Genomic DNA, 23,969 nt, shown 5'->3' on the forward strand with positions numbered 1-23,969 from the left:
AGGGGAAATGCGGGAAATATGAATTTATAAACGCTCATGTAAGATCTACACATCAAATTCACCTAAATGCTATTTACAAAGGGATCATATAATGTTGATCATATAATGATATTTATATACATGGATAAAATACACTGAAATTTGCACTTGATAGAGGTGAGTTTAACCTCGGCTGTCAGGTAAGAAACTTCATTTACCTCTAACAAGAAACTTAAAGACCATGTCAAAAGATAATATTACCGAAAGGCAGTCACCAAGAAGAGATACACACACACACACACACACACACACACACACACACACACACACACAGAGCCAAAAAAAATGTATACACATTTTAAGACAGGAAAACTGTATTAAAATTGTAATACTCAGTATGTACCTGTAACAAAAGATAAATACAAGTCATGTTTGACTTCTGCAATTACAGGAGGTGCTCAAAGCAGTTACCATCAGCGTCCAGACACTTCTTATTACAGCAAACTACTGCTTGAGCAATGTTGACCGAAGTGTTCACTTGTATACTTTTTGGCATCCCCGGGATATATGAATGAAATGCATTTTTTCAACAACTACAAGTAGCTAAGATATGCTAAGATAAAATTTTTGCAGAATCTATTTGAATTGCTTTCCCAGCCAAATTAAAAAAATTATTTTAACACTAACTTGTGTAGAAATTTATGATACTGCTAATAACAACCACATTGAATTCATGTAATTTTTCATTTTGGCAACTGAGAACAGAAATGCAAAATATTGTAGATATGCACAGTATTTTGTTAAACAAGACTTTGAGCATAAAGCTGAACAAACAATGGGAAAGGCAGTCAAGAAAGGCAGAGCAGGACAACCATCTCTCTTAAAAGGTTGAAAAAGACGGGTAACCTGACAAACTGATACAAGCTCTGATATCTGTGAAATCTGTGTTTCCAAGGCTTGAACATACAAGAATTAGTTTCCTGAGAAAGCAGTCTTCTGTATTTAACACACGCATTCATACACACGATACGCAGTATTATTCCTTTTTAACAGATAAATAGGTACAACTAAGTTAAAAGCCATCAGGACAAGACTAGTTGAAGGATTCTATTCAACATCAGGAAGTTACTGATTAACACAATTTTTCTCTCTCTCTCACCCCCTTCTTCCTCCCTCCCACTCGCGCACACACACTTCCACTGAAACTTTAAACTAAATAAACTGAATCTTTACCGCCTTTGTAAAACAACTTATGTATATATTCTATCGAAAAGCAATTTTCAACGAGTGTCACAAAAAGACAAAGATATTATCATTAAAATAGAAAAGTTCCAAGGTTAAATGAATCTTTCACTAAATTATCTCTTTGTCTCTTTCAATGAATTCAATAGAACACCCCTTTAAAACAAATGAAATTAAATTGAACTCTTTTTGTGAAATACTCAACAGTGAATGAGCATATAAAAAAAGATTTAATAGCAGTCAACAGTTAAAATTCTTTGCATTGACTTCTACGCAAAGAATTTCTATCTCTCTCTAATGATCAAAATCTATTTAAAAATTTAAAAATCTATTTAAAAATTGAAGTTTAATGAAGTCTATTAAGTGTGTTCAAGATAAAATTCAAATTAGAATAAAGTCATCATTTAGTTGTGACGAAAAATAATTTGTACTACTATGACTGAATTGATGCGTCTAAAATCAGTTATGAGAACTTTGGATTTTCTAGGGAATACTGCTTGAATCTAAAGAGAGACTGTATGATTACTGTTACAGCAATATTTAATAAGTGGATGATGCTGACATTAGCCAGGTTACTATTTTGTCAGTAACAGTTACAAGATAGTACAACAGAAATTAGAGATAAATAAAATAGAGATTATCTTAAATCCCATAGGGAACAAATATAAGCCCAAAAATAGTAATAATACCCCAAATTGGAGTGCTCATGATGAAACAGTGCTTCAACTACTAGAATAAAAAATTGGTTTAAGCTTTTAAAAAAAATATGACAAAATGTATGAAGAACCTCAAATATGTGCATACATTTTGACCAATTCTATTTCCAAAAATGTATTTTAAGGGATTAATTAGATAAATAAAAAGGGTTATGTAGAAGGATATTCATCACAACGTTGCTTATAATACGGAAATTATAGAATTGTGTGATTATAAAATAGTGTAAGTTATATTATACATTTTTATATAATTTGTGATATAATGGTATAATAAAATTAAATACCATAAAAATTTTATAAATTATAAAAGCCCACAATAGATGGATAAATTATAAACATGCTCTGGCAATAAAATACTACACAGCAACTTAAACTCATGTTTTCAATTAACACACAAAATGCTCGTGATACACATAAAGTCATCTGCATACAAATAGAATACAAATTTCTATGTGTAGTATAGTCCCAATTTTGTTTTAAAAATAAAAGGGGAGACAAACCCATGAAATGCACGAAATATTAACAGAAGTCCTCTCTGGATTGTATTTTGTCCTTTTAAACCTGTCAACATTTTCTGTCATACTTTTACAATTAAGAGGAAATAAAACATTTTAATGTCAACTGAAAAGGTAACATATACAAACCCTGTACTTAAATATCCCTTAAAGTCTGAACGTTCTATGTAGGGATGTTTCACTATACCAGGAGTGCCAAAAAAATGTATGCAATTGGACACATTGGTCAATGTTGCTCAAGCAGTGGTTCACAGTAATCAGAAGTGTCTGGACGCTGATGGTAACCACTCTGAGCACCTCTTTCAATTGCAGAAGCCAAACATGACGTGTATTCATCTTTTGTTATCGGTACATATTGAGTATTACAATTTTAATACAGTTTTCCTTTCTTAAGATGTGTATACATTTTTTTGGCACCCTCTGTATATGTAATGTATACGTATATGTAGGCTTGGGTACAAACTTAGGTAACTTTGTGTGTGTGTGTGTGTGTGTGTGTGTGTGTGTGTGTGTGTGTGTGTGTTTCTGGGGTAGAGTTTTTGTTATTGTTTTGAATAAACTACTTTATTTTGGAAAACTGAAGTTTACAAAAAACTTGCAAGGATAGTACAAGAGTTCCTATACAGGCCTTACCCAGTTTCAGTTCCCTTTAATGTCCTTATCTTACCTCACTGTGGTACATTTATCAAAACCAAGAAATCGACACTGATATAGTACTGATAACTAAACTCCAAGCTTCAGTAACCTTGCTTTAAACTTTAAAAGTATCACAGCAAGTCCTTAAATAACATGTTTCGTGTGTCTCGTTATAACACTGATAAAATGCTGTAGGAACTTAACTCTTATTTATACCAATTAGCCTACAGTACAACTGCTTTTGTTAGCCATCATTAGGCCTGAAATCAGACACCCTATTGACAACATTGATGACTTGCTGATGTTTTATGTCCACAAATTCAAAATCATCTCTGAAAACTATGGCAAGGACTGCCAACTGTTCTTCAAGATCCATTACTTTTTTTTCTTCAATAAAAGAACTTCTGAATTTTAGTTGAGTACTTCACTGTCCAGAACAAAAACTACATTTTCTAGTTTTTGTTTTGTTTTCCAATTGGGTGGCCATATGACTGAGTTCTCGCCAAAAGGAATAAGTGAAAATTACTGGCATTACTTCCAGTTAATGTCCCTAAAATGGCTGGTGTGTGTGCGCGCGCTCTGCTTCTCCTTCTCTTTCCTTTATCGCTGGGATGCGGACTTGATGGCAGGAGCTGAGACAGTCATCTTGGATATAAAAATGAAAGTCCCATGTTGAAGACAGCAGAGAGCGAGCCAACCCTGGAACTCCTACTTCTGGGTTGTTATATAAAAAAACAAACTGTTCAAGCTATTGTTAGGTTAAGTCTTCATCTTAACCTACAGCCTAAGTAATACAAGGGGCTAAAAATGTGCCACCCCTAAGACAATTTAAAATAACATGCCATAGCCTCCATTTCTTTTGTGCTATGGAATAAAACAAATGTAGTTTTTTTTTGGATGGTGATTATATAGAAGGAAATTATGTCTATACGCTTTCTTTTTCCTATTCAAACCTTCCACACCTCATCTCCACTTTATCGTATGCTCTCAGTTACTATGGATTGTCTGCAGTCCTACCTAAGGCCAGTCCCTCTACTTGAGCATTGGACCCCATCCTCTTACCTACATAAGGACCCCTAACCTGCAATAGTCCCCTATCTCTGCAGTGTCAGATAATGCTGTGATAGTCCCACTTTAAAATGCAAAACAAACAAAAAAGTTTCAATCCTCCTCCAGCTATATTTTACTGTTACCTTTAAGCCAACTGCCAAGAAATAGCAGTCTTATAATGTCTCCACTTCTGGTTCTCCCCATTTTCTCTTCAACCTACTCCAATCACACTGTTGTCGTCGCCACTTCACTGAAACTATTCTTATCAAGGTATCTATTAACCGCCATATTTCTAAGTCCAATAACAAATACTGAATTCTCACCTACTCCTATCAACTATGACTACAATGTTCGAGTGAAACACTTGAAACACTTTTTCTACTTGACTTCCAGGACACAATTTTCTTCACTATCTGTGGCTTCTCAGCTTCCTGCTACATCCATCCCCTCTTTCTGATTTCTAAACACTGGAGTGCCTTAAAGCTTACTTCTCCCCCTTCTTCTCTATCTATACTATTTAAATACAGAAGCAAACTAAGCAAATATGGGAATTATAGGTTATCAGACAAAATAGAAACCTTGACCATGTAAAAGTAGAATAATTATCAGACACCAAATGGGAAAGGAGAGGTAGGAGGAAGTGTGAATGTTAACTCCTTTCATAATACGGAGTCTAACAAAAATTCTAACTTAATGTGTTCCTTTTTTTAATATTAGAGAGGTCTTTTAAGAAACAATCTCTTATGACACATGTATACAACGTATTTTTATATTCAGCAATGTTTCTTTTTGTTAAATTTAAGTTAATTTAAATGTAATGCTTTTCATTTAAAAATGGCATGTGTATTGGTAAAAAGTCAATCACATGATAACAAACAGTTCTTAGTATTTTAAGAAAACAGAAGAAGGAATTAGGGGCCTGTTTGAGACTAACTTTCTACGAATAGTTCCTAAAACAACATAACAAAACTGGTTGTTATCCAAAGGCTGGCTCTAAAAACATATTATATTCGCTGTAATCCTTGGTTTACAGAATCATGTTTTGTCTATTCAGTCCACTCCAGTAAAAGGGATGACTTGGGTAATACCACCTCTCTCTCCATTCAACTCAGTACCAAATCCAAGGAGTAAATGCGATTTACCAGAATGAATAAAACTTGTTGGTGGAAGCTCAAATTATAGCCAGAATTGCAAAGCATTCTGGCAATTGTAGTTTTTAGCTTTCCTGACTTTTTAGAAAAATGGATGTCAAATATGTCTCCAAAAATGTAAGTCAAATCAGTATATTCCTCCCTAAGTCCACCTAGTCAAAGCCAGTGTTATTTCTCATGTGACTGCTGCCCGTCTATATTCTACCTGCTTCCACTCTTAGCTCAGCAATGGCTTTTCATAGCTCCGTGAATAAAACCTAAGACCTTATCACAGTGTACAAAGCCCTACAGGGCATGGACTTTTTTCTTCCTACCTTTCCGACCTCATTTTTACCCTTGTCCTCACTGAACACCATATGCTGCAGCCACAACAGTCACCTTTCAGGTGTTCAACACACCACGCCCATTCCCTCCTCAGGGCCTTTATTTGTGTTCCTTCAGCCTGGAAAACTCTAGGTATGTGTGAGATTTGTTCCCACATTTTCATGTCTTTATTCTCATGTCACTTTATCAGAGAGGCATTCCCTGATCAACCAATCTAAAATAGCACCAACCTTTCCCCTGATCAACCATGTACATTAAAACTAAAACAAGGTACCACTACACTCTCACCAGAATGACTAAAATTAAAAGCCTATCCAAAACAATCTTGAAAAAGGAAAACTAAATTGAAGAACCTACCCTACCTCACTGGGAGTCTTACTGTAAAGCTACAGTAATCAGGACAGAGTGTACTGGCAAAAAAACTTGACAGACTGAGGAAAGGAACAGAATAGAAAGCTCAGAAACAGACCCACATTTACAGTCATTTGATTTTCAATAAAGGAGATGAAGCAATTTAATGAAGAAAAAAAATCTTTTTAGTAAATAATGCTGGAATACATGAAAAACTACATAGGAAAAAAGTAAGCGTCAACTCCTACCTCACACCATATGCAAAAGTTAATTTAAGATGGAACAAAGACCTAAATAAAAAGCCAAGCTTTCAGAGGAAAACAAAGAATATCTCTGTAACTTAAGGTAGGCAAAGGTTTCTTAGATAAGTTGCAAAAAGCAACACAGAAGAGAAAAAATTAATACATTAGACTTCATTAAAATTAGAAACAACTGTCCATCAAATAATATTATTATGAAAATTAAGATGTAAACCAGACTTGGAGATACTATTTGACAATGGACTGGTATTCAGGATATATAAAGAACTCATCTAACTCAATAACAAAATGACAGACAACTGAATTTTTAAAAAACATGCAAAAGATTTCAAAAGGTATTTCCCAAAATATATGGTATACAAATGGCCAACAGCATATGAAAAAGTGCTCCTCTTTTCATCAGTCATCAAAGAAATGCAAATTAAAACCACATGATATATCAGTATATACACAGTGAAAAACATTAAAAGACTGACAACACCAAACTAGGCAAAGATATGGAACACCATCTCTTATACACTGTTGATGGGAATGTAAAGTGGTACATCTGTTTTAGAAAGCAGTCTGGTAATTTCCTAAAAAAATGTACGTATATCTATCATTTGATCTCACACTTATATTCCTAGGTATTTACCCAAAAGAAAAGAAAGCATGTGTCCAAAGACTTGTATGTAAATATTCACACAAGCTTTATTTGAAATGCCTAAAAACTGGAAATAGGCTTAATATCCACAGACATTTGGATAAACTAATTGTGGAATAATGAAACACTACTCCTCAATGAAAAGAAATTAACTACCGTGTTATAGTAAAATAAGTCTGGATCTTATATTAATTTTTGCTCCAAAAGACGCATTAGAGCTGACTGTCCGGCTAGGTCTTATTTTTGGGGAAACAGGGTCTTGATACATAATATGGAGAAATTATAAATTAATTAGTCAGAATGAAAGAAGCCAGACAACAGTACCTACTGTGTGATTCCATTTATAAAAAAAATTCTAGAAAATGCAAAACTAATCTATAGTGACAGAGGCAGGGTCAGTGTTTGACGGGTGGAAGGGATAATAAATGGGCATGAGGAAACTTTGTGGGTGATGAATATGTTCACTACATTAATTGTGGTTTTGTTTTTATGGGTGTATATACATTTGACATCTGTTAAAATGTATCAAATTGGGCTGGCCCGGTGGCTCAGGTCGTTGGAGCTCCGTACTACCAACGCTGAGGTTGCTGGTTTGATTCCCACATGGGCCAGTGAGCTGCGCCCTCTACAACTAAGATTGTGAACAGCTCTCCCTGAAGCTGGGCTGCAGTGAGCAGCTGGAGGTCGGTGTGAGTGGCCAGCAGCCATCATGAGAGGCTCGCTGCCAGCGAGAACTGCCATGAGCGGCCGACCAACGACTGGCAACCAACCTACTGCTTCAGCCAGGGGTAGCGCAAAGCTCATAACACCAGCATGGGCCAGGGAGCTGTGTCCTACACAACTAGACTGAGAAACAATGGCTTGAACTGGAGTGGCGGGGGGAGGCAGAAAAAGGGGGGGAAATATATCAAATTGTACTGTAAGCATGTGAAGTTTTCAATTATACCTCAATTTAAAATATGAACTAAAGGAAACAAGAGCCAATAAGACACTTTAATGCTTATTTAATGATTTACAATTTTTATGTTACTCTGTAATATCACTACACATTAAATTTATTCTTTCATTCCTTAGTGTCTAGTTATTTTAAGATTAGAATTATAATAGTAATATATTAATAATTGAATAGCCTGTAAAAAATACACTGAAATGTTATTTTCTGAAACAACACTGAATACTATTTTCTAAAAATGCTTCCACACATGCTCTGTATTAAAGATGTTAGACTTAAAAACATTAATATTAGTAATGCTCTCAAGTAAATATTAATTTCATTAGAGTTTAACCAGTAAAATGATTTTTATATAAGATAATGTACATCTGATTTCCAATTAGGCAGTTTACAATGATTTTCAATCAATAATGGTCAAATGAAAATATTTTTAAACCCTGGATTTTGTCCAGGTTTTCCACCTTTCCATTATAAGACTTAACTTTTCTTCCATATTATGCTGAACTTTTTAAAACTTAGATAATGCTACTGAGGAAAAAGAAGAATGTCTTCCCTAAATTTTTCTGGGTTATTTTCATTTAGCTCCCAAAATTGTACAAAACAATGTAAGAGAATCCTTTTAATGACAACATATACTGTCATCAGTGTTTTAACAAATGTGAATATACATAATGATTTAAAGTAATTTATATATTACCTGGCCACATCCAGGGGCAGTGCATAGAAAGGGTTTGTCATCACTCATATTCCACAGGTCCTTGTATTGCCTGTAATAAAACATTAAGAGATGGCTAAAGGTTTTACAGTATAGATTTTTAAATAAAGAATAATTTAAAATGTAATATTATTTGATTTTCCACTAAGTTTATTGCTTTTTCTATTTGAATGTGAAATAAAACACTTTTACTGACATTTTAACCCTGTCTTCCATCTTCTTATTATGAGTTAACAAATACACATCTATGTAACATGCACATTTTATACTGTAGAAAAAAAGGTTAAGGATCCTGGTTTACCAGGCTAAATCTTTCCGGTTCAACAGAAAGAATGAAATACTATAGTTACAAAATCACCACTTTAACCTCCAACGAAATAATGGATGTAGCCAACTATCATCAACATCTGATAAAACCATTAGGAGAAAAGGTGATGAGAACATTATAATGGCTGGATCGAGCTAACAGCACCTGACCTCACAGGACATTCTTAAATTAACATCACTAAAAGTGGGACAAATAGACATTACATACCTCTTGATATGATGCAATAGAAAGCACATGAAGTATTCTTGGGGGCAAAAAGTCAAACCTGAATCTAATCAAGGTTCTCTAGATTCAACTACAGGAAATACAGGAGATAGGAAAACATGTCAAACAACACTACCAGGTTGCAACTAGCTAAATTCTATAGGATAAAAGACCTGGTCTCTCCAATACATAAATATCATGGGGAACAAAAGAAGAGAAGAGGTGGGGGGATCCAGTTTTAGATTAAAAGAGATTTAATAAACATACTAACCAAATGCAATATGGCGACCTTTTTGGATCCAGATTTGAAAAAAACAACTACAAAAAGACAGTTTTGAGTCAAGATTATTTTCCTACTTTTCTATTTAGACTTCAAGTTCCCAATTACTCCTTCTACCAACTTGTAGATTTTTATTTTGTTTTTGCTTTCTTTCTAGAAATTGTATACAACTATATTCAACTCAACTAAAAATTTTGCAACACTTACTTTTCAACACTAGCTTGTTAACCCTTCAGAGCAATGTTTTCCAAAGCATTTTAAATAGGGATGACAATAGCTACTACAGAAAAAAGGTATGTGTCCAAACAAATTTGGTAAATGCTGGAATACTTTGTTTTTTTGGTAGGACTTTTCAGAGCCATTAATATGTTCAAGTGAAATGACTAGAGGAGCAACTAGAATATGGCATTTCTGCCACATTCATTTGCTATTTGAACCTTTTTTCTTTTTCACAGAACATCTCACGGGACGGGTATTACCTGGAATTCATTTTAGGTGATACTAAAACCCTAAAACATGTTTATTTGTCATAGTTAAGAGTATTTTGATGCTCTATTTGATAATTTAAAAACACAGTATCAGCTAAACTACATACTAGATAAGTGTTTTCTTAGTAATGAGAAAAAACCCAAATATTTATGTAGAAAATAAAAATTTTTATAATTTAAAATATTAGCTAAAAATACCAAATATTGCATACATACCTGGCAGAATTCACACGTATCTTGAATTTCATAAGTTGAACAACTTATCACGTCCTTTTTTTCATGGCAATGATACTGCAAAACAAAGTGGTTTCCCACTGTTAATAATAGTTTTGAAATATTTCTTGAAACACTGTAGAAAGTAAAAACACTCAAATAATTACACTCCCTATAACGTTACTGTCATCCAAAAATCCAGTCACTATTAAAAGTCTTTGTAATATTGTTGTGCTTCTGAAATATGAACACCCATGTAAAATGCCTTAAACCCAGGTGTATATTAACATATCCAACTCCATCATTAAGAGGGTGAAATAGTTAATTTAGCCTTTACAGCTGTAGTTGAAGAATAACCAATAAAAGGATTGAAAGCCTGACTTCTGAAGTCAGATGAGAAAGATGAGATCTAGTATTTCAAAATATCTGTTTAAAATGCTTTTAAGTTTTTGAAATGTAGTCGGTGGTAGTCAGGATTTCAGCCTAATTCATCAAAATCTATTTTATTTGTCCCATAATGTAGTTGATCTACATAAGCAGCTATCGCTTCCATAACTTTATAACTTACTCATGAGGTACCAGTTTAAAGACAAGTACAACATACTGAAACTATCCAGGCCAGTAGCCCTCCCATTTTTAAAACTCGGCTAATACTACTTCATCTTACATTCACCTAAATCCCATCTAGTGGTGAACACAGTAACTATATATGCATATTCAAATAAGCTAAGAGAAAAATTTTATTTTGTATATTTTTGCTTATAAATGTAATGTCAAGGATGTCTTGCTCGGAAAACGTGTCTAAATCATGTAGGGAAGTGTGTAAATAAACAGCCACAGTTCCGAGTCCTGGAGTTAAGAAAGATCTGGTATAGCAGATAGGAAGAAGAAAGTTTTTTCCCTGGAGCCAGGCAAAATTTGTATCTAGTGGGATTCCATTTCTTCATTCACATCTAACTTTACCATGCTGTCTGTGAGAAGAGGGAACAAAACACTAGAATAATCCAAAGGAAACTTATAAAGGTTATGCTTCTATCACTGCCAGTAGAATGTGGGCTTCTCTTTGAGAAGGAACTTATCCTTAGGGTGACTACTTAAAACAGTGACTCCTAGCTTCTAGCATTTTCCTATTAAATATTAAGGAATGATAAATAACTGTATGACATGAACAAGTCAAATAAGTTTAGTTCACTTTATCCAACTCAAAAACCTCTTCTAAAACTAATAAGGAAACGCAGATAAAATTGATCTGAAAAACCAAAGCAATATTTAAACATAGTTAAGTTTCAGAAACATTTAAACACTAAATACACACCAAGAGACAAACATGAAAAAACAGTCCCCACACTTGAGAAACTTTCACTCTAGTAGAAGAAAGGAATGCAGAAATCTAATTTCAATTCCTTTGGTAAGAACAAGAGTTAAAATACTATGAGAACAGAGAGAGAGCACAGGGACCAATCTGATAGTTCTAGAAATGCTTTTTGAGGGAGTTAAACCTTTAGTATCCTTCTCTCTCCTCTTTTCCACACCTCCACCACTACAACTGTCCCCTTCCTCCAAAAAAGATGGTCCTTACCTACATATCAGCCTATTTCCCAGTAAACCAATAAAAAATCCCATTCCTTATTACTGTTTTACTAATACCTAGGTGAGGTAACTAAATATAACAGTTGAAGCACCTTGAGACATAAAGGATGATCATTCCTCTGTGAGGCTTAAATGCTATCTCTCTGTTAATCTAACTGAATCTCGAGCCTCTAAATCCAGACTTACCTCCCTTTTACAGCAAGATTGGAAATATGCTTATAGGAAGCCTGGAAGGAGGCTTCTGTTCAACTACAAATTGTCGGGAGGTCACTGACTGCGGACAGGGGATTATCACCACACACCTCTCTCTGGCAGGCATCCACAACCCATACTGGCAGGAAAGTCCCTGTCATAGGAAACAGTAGGCTTCTAGGCAAAATGGAAAATAAGTCAGTTTCTTTGGTTTCTCTAATCCCTCTCAGCTCTTCTTAAACTCCTTTATCTTCCTTGCCCACTGTGATCTAGTGCTATCCAAGTTTCCCCTTCTTTCAATCAACAAATATTTGAGTGGCTACTTTGTGCTTGACACTACGCCAGACACTAGGGATGTAGTGGTGAATTAGGATAAATACCTGCCCTCATAAAGCCTCCAGGATCGTGAGGGAACTTACACTAACTGATCAAGCATCCAGCTCAGAACCCCTCTTTCCAGTTTTCTAAGACAATTCCACATCTAAACACGTATGTGTTCTTTATATTTTCTCTATTTCATTGCTTAAGGCATTTTATTTTAGAATCTCAAACGTGGTTAAAGGTATACTTTAAATTTTGTTTGTTACTACATACCCAGAGCAATTTCCACTAGTATTAAGTATTGTACGTAATCAATCTTACATAAGTATAAAAAACCTTTAAAGATTAAGTTTTAAATACGGTTAAGAATTAAATTATACCTTTAACTAAGATGTTGTAAGGAACTTTAAATTTTGTTCCCAGAAAAATACAGAACAAAAATAAATAAAATCCACCCCAAAAATACCACAATTCAGATATAACTACTGTGCAACATTCCAGTCTCATCAATGTATACAGATACATAACTTTAAAAACTGTAAAAACAGTACAACTTCCTTTAAAACATAATTATCTGCATTCCGCCACATGATTAAATAGTGGTATCATTAAATGTTAGACGTCATTTTTAATAGCTATATGGTCTTCCACCATACAGACAAGACATTTATAACTAATTCTCCATTAGTGGATTTTTACCCTCAATGAATATTCTTGAGGAGAAATTTTTGCGTAACACCTTTAATTTCTACAGGATGCATTCTGGACGTGAAATTACTATGTCAAAGTGAAGGCATATTTTTAAAGCTTTTGATTTACATTGCTGAACTGCCCGCAAATATAGTGTTGACTTCTACTGTACAAATAGTGTATAGTAGGAACTCATTTCTCAATACACACACCAATACGTGATACTATTTTTTAACATTTTAGTCAGATTAGTGAAAAAACTAATTTTAAAGTTGCGTATCCTGACACACTAATAAGGTTGAACTTTTTCATATATATATAAAATGGTCCTTTACAGTTATCTGTGAAATGCTCCCTTTGCTGATTCTTTAAAAAATAGAATGTCAGGCCAACATTCTCTCAAATATAGATCACTGGCTCTTTCTTCTGATATGGATTTGTGATCATGTACCTCATTCTGTTCCTGGTCTGGTCCTAACTACTCAACCTACAAATGCGGTTCCAGAGAATGAAATGACTTACTCAAAGTTAAAAACAAAAAAAACAAACCATGGGACAAGAACCTTTCCCCTGCTACACTACGCCTGCCAAATGGTATGCTTTGCTCTACTAAACATATTACACTTTGCTATTCTGTGCCTACCAACTAGGCAGTTCTTATGTAAATCGCCTTTAAAAAAAATAGTACAGAAAGTGTCTTTTGGGACTTGTAGAGTTAATCAACTGACCCATTATCAAAGAAAAATCACACATAATATAAAATGCCAATAAGAAAATAGTAGATAAGAACACTTTAATGAAAGATGAATAGAAGAAAATGGGAGAAACTGGCAAACCATTTCGTGTAACTTAAAATTAATATAAAATCCAAGCCTCCAGAAAAAACATACATAAGGGTGTCTTCATCGGAGGCAGCTGAGGGAGGACATTGGGAGACAGCCCAGTGCAGAGTGTCAGAACCTGAACAGGGTGAGAAAGGGGTCCATGGGGGGTACGAAGGAGGAGATGGAGGCAAGTTGGGCGAGGAAAATATGTGGAAGGGTACAGAGCCTGATGTGGGGTATCATGCCCAAGCAGGTTAAGGAGGTATCCACAAGACGTAGGGCATAGGGTTGGCACCAGTCCGGCAAAGGATATGGGCCAAGCAGGAGGACATCTCCTTGATCAAGAGCAGAGGACATGGGGACAGCAGGTAATTCATTACACACACACACAGTGATTGACTGAACAAGCAAATATAAATATATCAAGCCTATGGTGGGTAAAGGCAAATTCACACTATGCGTGGAGGTAATTATCCAGAATGATCCAGCCTTTGTATTAGATGAGATTTGGCCATATTGGGGTAAACTCATGAGTTTCAATATAGATATAATACACAGAAACACAGATGATAGTGTGTACATATGTATGTGCATATATATTCATATATTTCCCTAGCTGTGTCCACTGAAAGGGCCTGGGAACACTGATAGCCCAGTAGTAGTAAGAGCACTCAGCACGCAGATCTTGCTGTCTAAATATCATTCTCCACCAAAAGGAACTTGGGCTCCTTGAAGCCAGGACTGGAGCAGGGGAAGCACAGGATGAGCCTTAAATATCTTGTGCCAGAAAGTAAAGGACTTACATGTGTACTTGGATGGAAAGTGGCCAAATCCAGGACAATTTGAGAATCAACATAAATAATGATAGTAATGGATCAGATGGTGAATAAAAACAGGATTCCATTAATCCATACTGATATAAAAGAAGAAACTGAAAGTTTGATAAGACAGGATATTTACCTACTCTCAAAGTATCTCCCTATAAAATACATTTTAACTACTAAAGGCAAAAGCATAATTTATAGCACAAAAGCCTGGCAAGTATCACCTTAGTCAGCTGCTCCACGTTAACAACACTAGATACACGGGAAATCACTGTCACATGCCCCCAACAGGATGCAAGGAAAACGTATCACCATTTCCACGATAGCCATGAAAAAGATAATATTACCTGAATTTAATCACGAAGAAGTATTATACAACGCCAACTGAAGCAAAATAAATGACCTATAATCTCCAAAAGTGTTTAAGTCATCACAGTCAAGGAAAGACTGAGGAACTGTTTCAGCTTTAAAAAGACCAACGAAACATAACAACTAACTGCAATGTGAGATTCTAGACTGAATCTTTCTGCTATAAATACAAAAGACATTATTGGAATAATTGACAACACTTAAATGTGATGTATAAACTAGATGGTAGTAATATATTGATGTTAATTTCTTGAGTTTCATGGTTGTATGGTGGTTTTGCAGAACGTCTTATTGTAGGAAACAGTATTTGGGGATAATGGGACATCACTCTGGCAACTTAGCCTTAAAAGATTCTGAAGATAAAAAATTTTTTTAAGGAATTAAAAAAATTTTTAAAGTTAAATTTAAAAAACAGGCGTTTAAATTTTATATAAATAATATGCACTGTAATTCACTATATAACCATTATACAATTAGTATGTAGTTTGTAACAGTAGTTGCATGAGAAAAATGCTACAAAACATACGGATTCTCTAATAATTCTCTGTTTCTGGTTTATAACTTTCATGTTATGAGATGTCAAAGAGCAGAAAAACTATGTTCTGTACTGCAAGGTTAAGATCAAACAGAATCATACTATATTAGAACAATTTCCAGACCTCAATAGAGACTGGAAGAGTGATAGTGATATCAGACAATTATTTGTCCAACTAGACAGTTTCCTTTTTTAAAAAATATGAAATGTGGGTCAAATTTGTTAAGCAAGATAGATGATCCTGTGGACTGTAGTATCAATATGCCCATGCCTTTCTGAATTCCATCATTCAAATGATTCAGTGGATAAAAGCATTTGCTTGACTTACATTTCTATCAAAAATAAATAAGAGGTAACTCACTTCATAGAAAATAGCATGGGTAAATGAATCTTAACAAATGGGAGATAATAAATTTGTGGTGACTAGCTTCAGAAATTTCTAAAATGTGAATTTGACTGGTCTAGTTAATTGGTTACAGACCTATAAATGTTGTAACCTCTTACCTTTAAAGCATATTTCAAAACAGATTTAAAATAAGGGTAATACTAAGTGTTTACTACAATGTACAACATTCCCAAACATTTCTAATACAATTTATTTTATGAAATTGATTTGGAACACACCTAACTGCCTATTGTATCCAATTCCATATTAAGAATAAGAAGATGGTCCATGTCCTCCAAGTCAGCTTAGTGAGGAGGAAAAACAAATAAAGCTACTACTACTAATTCTGTGATATACATACAATACCAAAGACATTCCCAGACTCTATGGGAACCTGGGAAACAAGGAGCATACTGGAGCAGTCATCTCTCCTCAGCATCCATACTCCGGTCATAGAGTCTGACTACCAACAAAGGGTGATCCCATATATCCATTACCCTGACATACCTGGTTCAAGCGAACCAGGGGACACATCTGACCAAGTTAAGCCAATCAGATTACTGCTTCAGGAAATTTGTAAAAAGGAAAAAAAGATTAGCCAAACCGAGGTGGGCACCAGAGATCCAAAAATCATACTTAGGACTGATGGGTATTTTCTGTCATGTTCATACTATTAAGAAATTAATGAAAGCCAGACTGGAGTAGGCACAGGAAAACAGCCAAGATGACGGAAAGTAGTTTGTGATGCCTGACTATGCTTCTATGACTGGGTAACTTGAGAGTCTTCTGTACCCTGAGTATGGGGTAGGGGGAGTGGAGAGAGGGAAGAAGAATAAATAAGTAACAGAGACCATATGTGGCACCCAGGAAGCCTAAAATATGTACTGTTTGGCCCTTTAAAGAAACTGTTTTCCTAACCCTATTGGAAAACATGGAAAGATTTTAAGGAGGTGAACTAGATAATCACAGGGGCATGTTGGTAAGAACACTAATCGGAGTGTGGAGGATGCATTAGATAGGGCAACACTAAGCATAAGAAAACCAGTACAAGTTACGGCTGAATTCAGGAAAGACAATGATGGTGTGAACTCCAGTAGTACCATTTGAAATGAGAGGAAAGGACCAGTTTATGAAAAAAATGCTCTTAGGATAAGGCCTCATATCCTTAACATTGTTTCTGGACCCTTGCATAGATTGACTCCCGCCTCCCACTCCAGTCTTATGCTATCTTTTGATCTCTTGGCTCTAGTTATGCAGACTTTTAATCAGCTCCCTCTCTCAGCCTGGAATGCTCTTACTTCCCACTCATCTACCTCTTTCTTAGATAACACCACTCACCTCTGCTATCCCTCCACCCACTGTCCCCCTCTACCCTGAAATTCAGATCTCTCACTCAGTCACTCAGTTAATAAATATTTACTGAGTATGTGAAAGGTGGTAGGAACTGTGCTAGACTCCAGACAGACACAGTCCCTGCCTTCATGGAATTTACATTTTATGAAAACTACTTCTAACCAAATCAGTAGACTTGAACATTTAAGTTGGACAAGTAGCTCAAAATTATTTAATGTAGGTATCAGTGGGAATAATGCAGGAAAAAAATTATCAAGTGTTGCCACCCTTTCCTCCTTACACCAGCTTAAAATTTCTTACTTTTTCAAAAATATATATGTACATTTACATTATTTTCCAAATTTTTGTCAAAATTAGAGTAACTGTATATTTACACATACAGGTAGTTTCTTTTGTTCTAAACCTCCAGATTCAGATACAATAGCATAGGCCAATTTGCTTGTGTATTAATACATCTGACAAAGTCTATCACCAGACCACCCTGTTCTGAAAGATTTTGTATGCCAGGCCACATTTATTAAATCAGTATTTTCCTTCCATCTTTAGAAGCTACATCTCCAAGCTATAAATGGCTTGAGACCAGAAACCATTGTACTTTATAACTTTTAACATCAGCACATTGTGGCAGCCACATACTAGATGTTTAATAAAGGTATGTATTAAGCACTATATAAGTTCCTATTAATGTTTCTGATCAGCATGAAATAATCATGGTATTAAACTTCGCTGATATAATTCAATCCAAAAGCAAACAACTCTGACATTTTAGTTAGCTTGTACAGCCTTAGAGTGGGTAATACTTTTTGTCCAAAATATTTCTGAAATACAGAAAATATCTCCTGGAATAACTCCTGTTATTATCCTTATAAAATCCTAGGAGAATTGGGACTTTCATATTGTGACCCTTTGCTATAGAGAAGGCTCCCTAGTCAGGTAAGTTTAGGAGCCTCTAGGTTAAACTAAATCAAACACTTTAATATAAGTCTTCAGTGTACTATTATGCGCTGCTATACACAGTAGCTCCAAAAGGACATTTTCAAATTTGCTGAACCTCAAAATTTCTTTTTTTATTAAACACTATCAGTATGGTAGGACACTAGCATTCTGAGGACTACTGTCTGAAAATATCTGTTGAATTTAGTAACATTTGAGACAACCATAAGATAAAATACCATTTTTTTGCATTAAAATCTTAAAATCTCTTACCTTTCCAGCTGGTGGGCCATGAGCTTTATTCACTTTGCTGCCAGGAATTCCCTCGGCTCTAATCAAGCAAGCAGTGTTTCTCAGGTTTCCTTCTAAGTATCCCTACAGCAGAAAAAAGTGAACTCATTACTCTGCAAGATCTAAAGAAATAGCCTCATGCCGTCCAACTCCACTATAGCATTTTAAAAATGTTGATTTTATACTTAAAATGCATGTGAATTTTGCCTTCCATTCTATTATTTTTTTATATAAAAATTAAAATTCCCTCCAAAGTCTTCAGTGCTCCAGGAAGATGTTTATCCTGTGGCCTCCCATAACTTCTAGCATATTGCCTATCAGAGGTATGTTTTGAGGATGGACTACAGCAATGGAATCTTGGTGAAAGGAGAAAAATGAAGCTTTTTATTATCACAGCACCGGCAGTGCTGGCTTTGAGCGTCACAATGTTTACTGTGGAGATTAGTAGTGTTTCTTATGTCAGTGCTGCACAGCAACGTCCATGGGACCCACTATGTGCTTCTTACTAGGAAACAGCTTGACCTTTTATACCTGAATCAGTTAAGATTAGGTTCATGTGAGCGACAGAAAACTCAAAATAACAATGGCTGAAATCAGAAGTTTATTTCTCTCATATAAACACAGGCAGTCCCGAACCATACTCATTAGGAGCCGAGGCTCTTTCTACTTTGTTGTTTTGCCATCTTTAACATGTGGCATCCTCTTCAGGGTTTAAAATAACCGCTCAAGGTCTAGCCATTACATCTGCTGATCAGACAGCAAGAAGAGGGGAAAAGGGAGGATAAGTAATAGCCTCCCTCTGGGGAAACTTCTCAAAAATCTCACAGGAAACTTCTATTGACATTGCATAGGCCAGAACTTAGGTCACATGGCCACAGCTAGCAGGACAGCTGGGGGAAAAAATCTTTATTTTGCCACATGCTCAGTTACAAATTGAAGCCATTTACAATAAAGAAAAATAGCGGAATGAATCCTGGTGGACATTTTAGTAGTTTCTACCATCATACTCATCTCATTCTAAAATGTAAGACGGTTGGATACCTTGTAGAGCTGCCTTGGCAGTCTACTGAAGAAAGCTTTCAAAAGCAGAAAGTCCTGCCAAGTGGCCACGGAGCAAGACCAATGTTCATAAGGACTTGTCTACATAATCAAGGCCAAGGTGTAGGTGACAGAAGGGAAAGAATCTGAAGACCAGAATAACACTGCAAGAGTAAAGAAACAAGCTAAATGATTGTACTTGTATAAGCAGTCCATGGAACACAGAAATCATTACATGGGACTGTTATGTAGGTAATGGGAGTGACCAAGGTGAGAGTGGGTAAGAACTTGGAAGAAAGTTCAGTTAGCAAATGCATTAGGAAAAGGCCGTGAACAGAGAAGCAAGATGTAAAAGGGAAAGTAGACCTTCCTGTACATTATTTGAGGCCTCAGCTCCCATAATTAGGCTATGTATGAACTTTGGAGATTTCCCTGTTGTACAGACTGTTGCAAAGAGGTTGCACTTTATCTTGAATAAGGTTGGCTGAAACAGCCTTAATATGTTTAAAAATTCAATGTGAATACCAGAAACTAAAGACTATTTCAAAGCTGGCAACAAAATTCTGCTCTATATACAGACTATTCTTTAAAGAGAAAGGGACCCAAACAGGATATACCAGGATACAAATGTAAAATAGGGACTATAAATGAAGCAACAATTCAAAGGACAAATGGCTCTGTGGGATGGTTTTCCAGGTAAATTACTGTTATCCTACCCTAGCTATTGTACATGTACTTCTTATATTTGGATATAATTAACCTGTGGGTAAAAGGTCAGACTTCTGTTGAAGGGGGCAAACACTGCTAACAGCAAGTATTCTAAAAAGTAGTAGTTATTGTGCCAGGAAACAGGACCCAGAAGGTAGACATCAACGTGAGAAAGAAATTAATTGTCTTGGACTTGGAGTCAGAAGACTCTAACATACTCAAGGGCAATCCTGGGTAGTAAAGAGAAGTTGGCTTCTGGCCTTGTGGGAAGACGAGAGCTAGCGAAAGAGAGACGGTCTTTCAAGGCAGCAATGTTCAAATAGGTTTATGTATTACTGAAGGTTAACTAAGACTTTTCAAAGGACATCTTAACAGGATAAGTTTTAACAAAATCAATTTCCGTCTCTTCAACTTCCCTATATTTGCCTTCCTAAAAATGATCTGCCTACTTTCTTTAAATCATCATTCTTCCACATTTCAAAACTCATCTCTCTCATCCAGACCAAATCTCATTACAATGCATTACTCCAGGTTGTAAAAACCTCCATGGAACAAAACAAGGGGATAATTTTATAGTGTCTTAAAGCTTCCAGTAATCAAGGCACCATTAAATATCAGACTTGTGTCTTTTCCTGTGTTATAAATTATTTGTTACAGCAAACCATGGCTTGAAGAACGGTGTTCTGCCCTGTGTTTAGGAATGCTCTGAATTCAGATATATTGTACAGTGTGATGATAGGAACGATAAAAACTTTCATTTAATGTCTGGCTCTTCCATCCTCAAAATATTGTCCATAAATGCACTGTCCTGACAGAGAACTCCATGAAAATAAAGCAAAGAGGAAATAATAAGAAACTTTGAAAAGTTTAATTCCTATTTGTTGCAGAGATAAGGTGATTAATAAAATACTGTAAAACATTAAAATATACTGGATCCAAATAAAATGTTAGAGACATGGAAATTAAATAAAAGTTCAATAATAAAAAGGAACAATGAGAGTTTCCAACTGTTACAGATGAATTAATTCAAGTTTGTTTTTTAAAACCAATGATAACATCACATCACCATGGAAATTAGGTACTTACAAAATGGTGTCAATATCTATAAAAGCCAGAAATTTTATTTTTTTCCAACTACTTAAATTTATGATGAAAACTTTAGGAATCAATTTAGAAATGTGCAAGGGTACAGTTTATCAGTTTGTTTCAGGCTCATATATGAGTGGAGTAGGCAGAATAGCGTTCCAAAGAGGTCCACACAGTAATCCCTGGAATCTGTGAATAGGTTCTGTTACATGGAAAACTGGACTTTACAGATGTAAAAAGATTACAGAGCCTAAAACAGGAAGATTATCCTGGGTTACCCAGGCGGCCCAATCTAATTACATGAGCAGAGAACGTTCTCTCTTTGGAGTCCGAGGGGGCCAGCTGCAGCAGCAGTCACAGAGATTAGAAGCACGGGAGGACCTGACCTGCCGTTCCTGGAGGAAAGCAGCACTGACAGCATTTCAGCTTCTAGGAACAGTCAGAAGAGGGACCTGGGACCTACAACTGCGGTCAGCCTACAGTCTCCGCATGAACCTAGAAGTGGATTCTGCCCCACACCCTCCAAAAAAGAAATGCAGCTCTGCCAACATACTGATTTTGGCTTTGTAAGACTGGAAGCAGAGGGTCCGGACTTCTGCCCTACAAAAACTGTGAGACAAAGTTGTGTCGTTTTAAGATGTAGAGTATGTGGTGATCTGTGATGCAGAATTAGGTAACAGAACGAGCAAAAACGCTGAAGGACCCAGGAAGACAGCCTGCGTCCCAGTCTTCAAGGCAGCGACACCTCAGGCACAGAGTTTGGTCTGTGCTATAAATTCCTTCTTAAATTTGGTCGAGTGCCATGAAATGCAAGGACTGATCTTAGGGCTCACGGTGGGAATAGCAACCTGGGCCTAATAACAAACTTAAATCTCAGAGTTTGAAAACCTATAGCTATGAACTGGTAAGGTTACAGTTGAGTTTTTATACTAGAAAAATTTTAAATGGTATGATTTCACTAAGATCCGCTCTGGTAAGAAATAGTATACCAGTTACAGGGTTGTCAAAAAGAATAAATGAAAATAATACATGAAAAATACATATTATAGTAAATGGTATTCACACAGTATCTATTAAGTTTATTAGCAGTGTTACTGTATTTTATTTTGACTTTAAATGTATTTTCCTAATGCTTAATTAATTCTAATCTTACTACCTTCTTTATTTTTAAAACCAGTAACTGAGAACAACATGTTTAACTCTTAGAAGATTTTTACATTAGTCTTTAACCCATGAATTTGATGTCATCCCATAAGGCTATTTGGTACATAACGCTTAGTTCATCAATGTAAGGAAATTAAACTCCTCACATGTGAGAAAAATATAAGCCCAGCTTTAATGAGGAAAGCACCAGTTTTTAATTCTGTCCCACGCAGAGCAGGCATGACAGTCCTTCACACATATCCAACTCCCACAAGTATACTAGGGTTTTGATGAAACTCCTCAAAGTTCATGGGATACATAAAGAACATCACAGACTTTTCTCAAATATTGTATTCATGAAAGAATATTATTAGTAATGTGAATAGTGATATCAGCCTAACATCTCAAAATATAATTTAATAAAAATATCAGTAGCCCAATATTTAAGTTAAACTTCCTTTTTTAAGTGAGTCTTGATTACTCCCAGACCTTTAATCTGTAAGTGATATAAGACAAGCAAATTCTTGTTTTAAAATTTAAAATTACAACAGAACATTAAACATATATAAATACAAAGAACTTACAGATTAATGGCTACGAATATGAACAGTGCTAATGCAAGCTTTTACTAGTAACATCACTTCAGATTTGGTAATCATATCTGTTATATAAATAATGTCCACAACATTATTTTTGCTCAAGGTAGATATATAAAATGTATTTATCAATGCTTTTTTTCTTACTAAAAAGTTATCTTTTGTAAAAGAAATTCATACCTACCCAAATGTATTACAATAATTCACAATCTTCATCACTATTAAGAGTACATGAACAATAAATTCTCATTATTAAGAGAACACAATAAGATAGGGTCTGGGTTAAGTACAATTCCCATCACAACACTGGTAAGCTTCCCTCTCCTCTCCTCAAAGTATGTCAAAATTCAAGTAAGTGAAAGAAATGTACAGGAAAACCCTCAATTCATCATCTATATTTCAACAATTATTAAAAGCCTGCCTTACAAATGATAAAAGACACCAGTGACTCTTGACACTGGTTGAGAACCAATGATGTAGTTATAATAGTTGAATAATTAGTAACAAATTCAAAAGAACAAGGATTAGAAATGTGGTTCATATTTTAATTTAATCATCTCTTCCACTATGGAGAGGAAGAATGAAAGTTCTCAATGAAATGTTTATAAAGTGGGATTGGTGGAAAAGAAAATAATAATTGTGTTTTATGGAAATCATAATATCACAATTTTTCATCTCAAAATATGGATATGCTATACTGCATGAGCTTTATATAGAAAAAGTCTAACTCGGGGAGAAGGCGGGTATGTGAACAAAAAATATGAGATATTCTCTCACATGGATTTACGAAAATTCTAGGAAAACCCACCTATAATGCCAAAGCTACCAAACAGATGCTTGATATACTACCTTCAAGCCACATCACACACATGCCTGGAGGAGCTGGGATAAATTATTGTTCTGAATGAACTTTAACAATAATAATTACCACACCACATACTCAGTACTCATTAAGTTCTTAACACTGTTTTAAGCATTGTATATACGTTATTTGAATTATCACAAGCTAGGAGTTAAATATTATTCTCAAAGATAAGGAAACTG

At 35.2% G+C, this 23,969-nt stretch overlaps 1 protein-coding gene across 2 annotated transcripts in view; it reads right to left on the reverse strand.

Annotated features, from left to right (window-relative positions):
• The window catches only part of ATF2 (activating transcription factor 2), a 72,383-nt gene that overhangs the window by 43,771 nt on the left and 4,643 nt on the right, over positions 1-23,969 (reverse strand). For both annotated transcript variants that reach the window (XM_081052192.1, XM_081052193.1), the window contains exons 2-4: positions 18,337-18,438; positions 10,051-10,125; positions 8,517-8,586 (exon numbers count right to left, since the gene is read on the reverse strand). In XM_081052192.1, coding sequence (XP_080908318.1) covers positions 8,517-8,586; positions 10,051-10,082 — 102 coding nt within the window. In that variant the 5' untranslated portion in view covers positions 10,083-10,125; positions 18,337-18,438. The remainder of the gene's footprint in view (positions 1-8,516; positions 8,587-10,050; positions 10,126-18,336; positions 18,439-23,969) is intronic.

This window comes from Rhinolophus hipposideros (genome assembly GCF_964194185.1).
Source record: "Rhinolophus hipposideros genome assembly, chromosome: 6".
NCBI classification, from domain to species: domain Eukaryota; kingdom Metazoa; phylum Chordata; class Mammalia; order Chiroptera; family Rhinolophidae; genus Rhinolophus; species Rhinolophus hipposideros.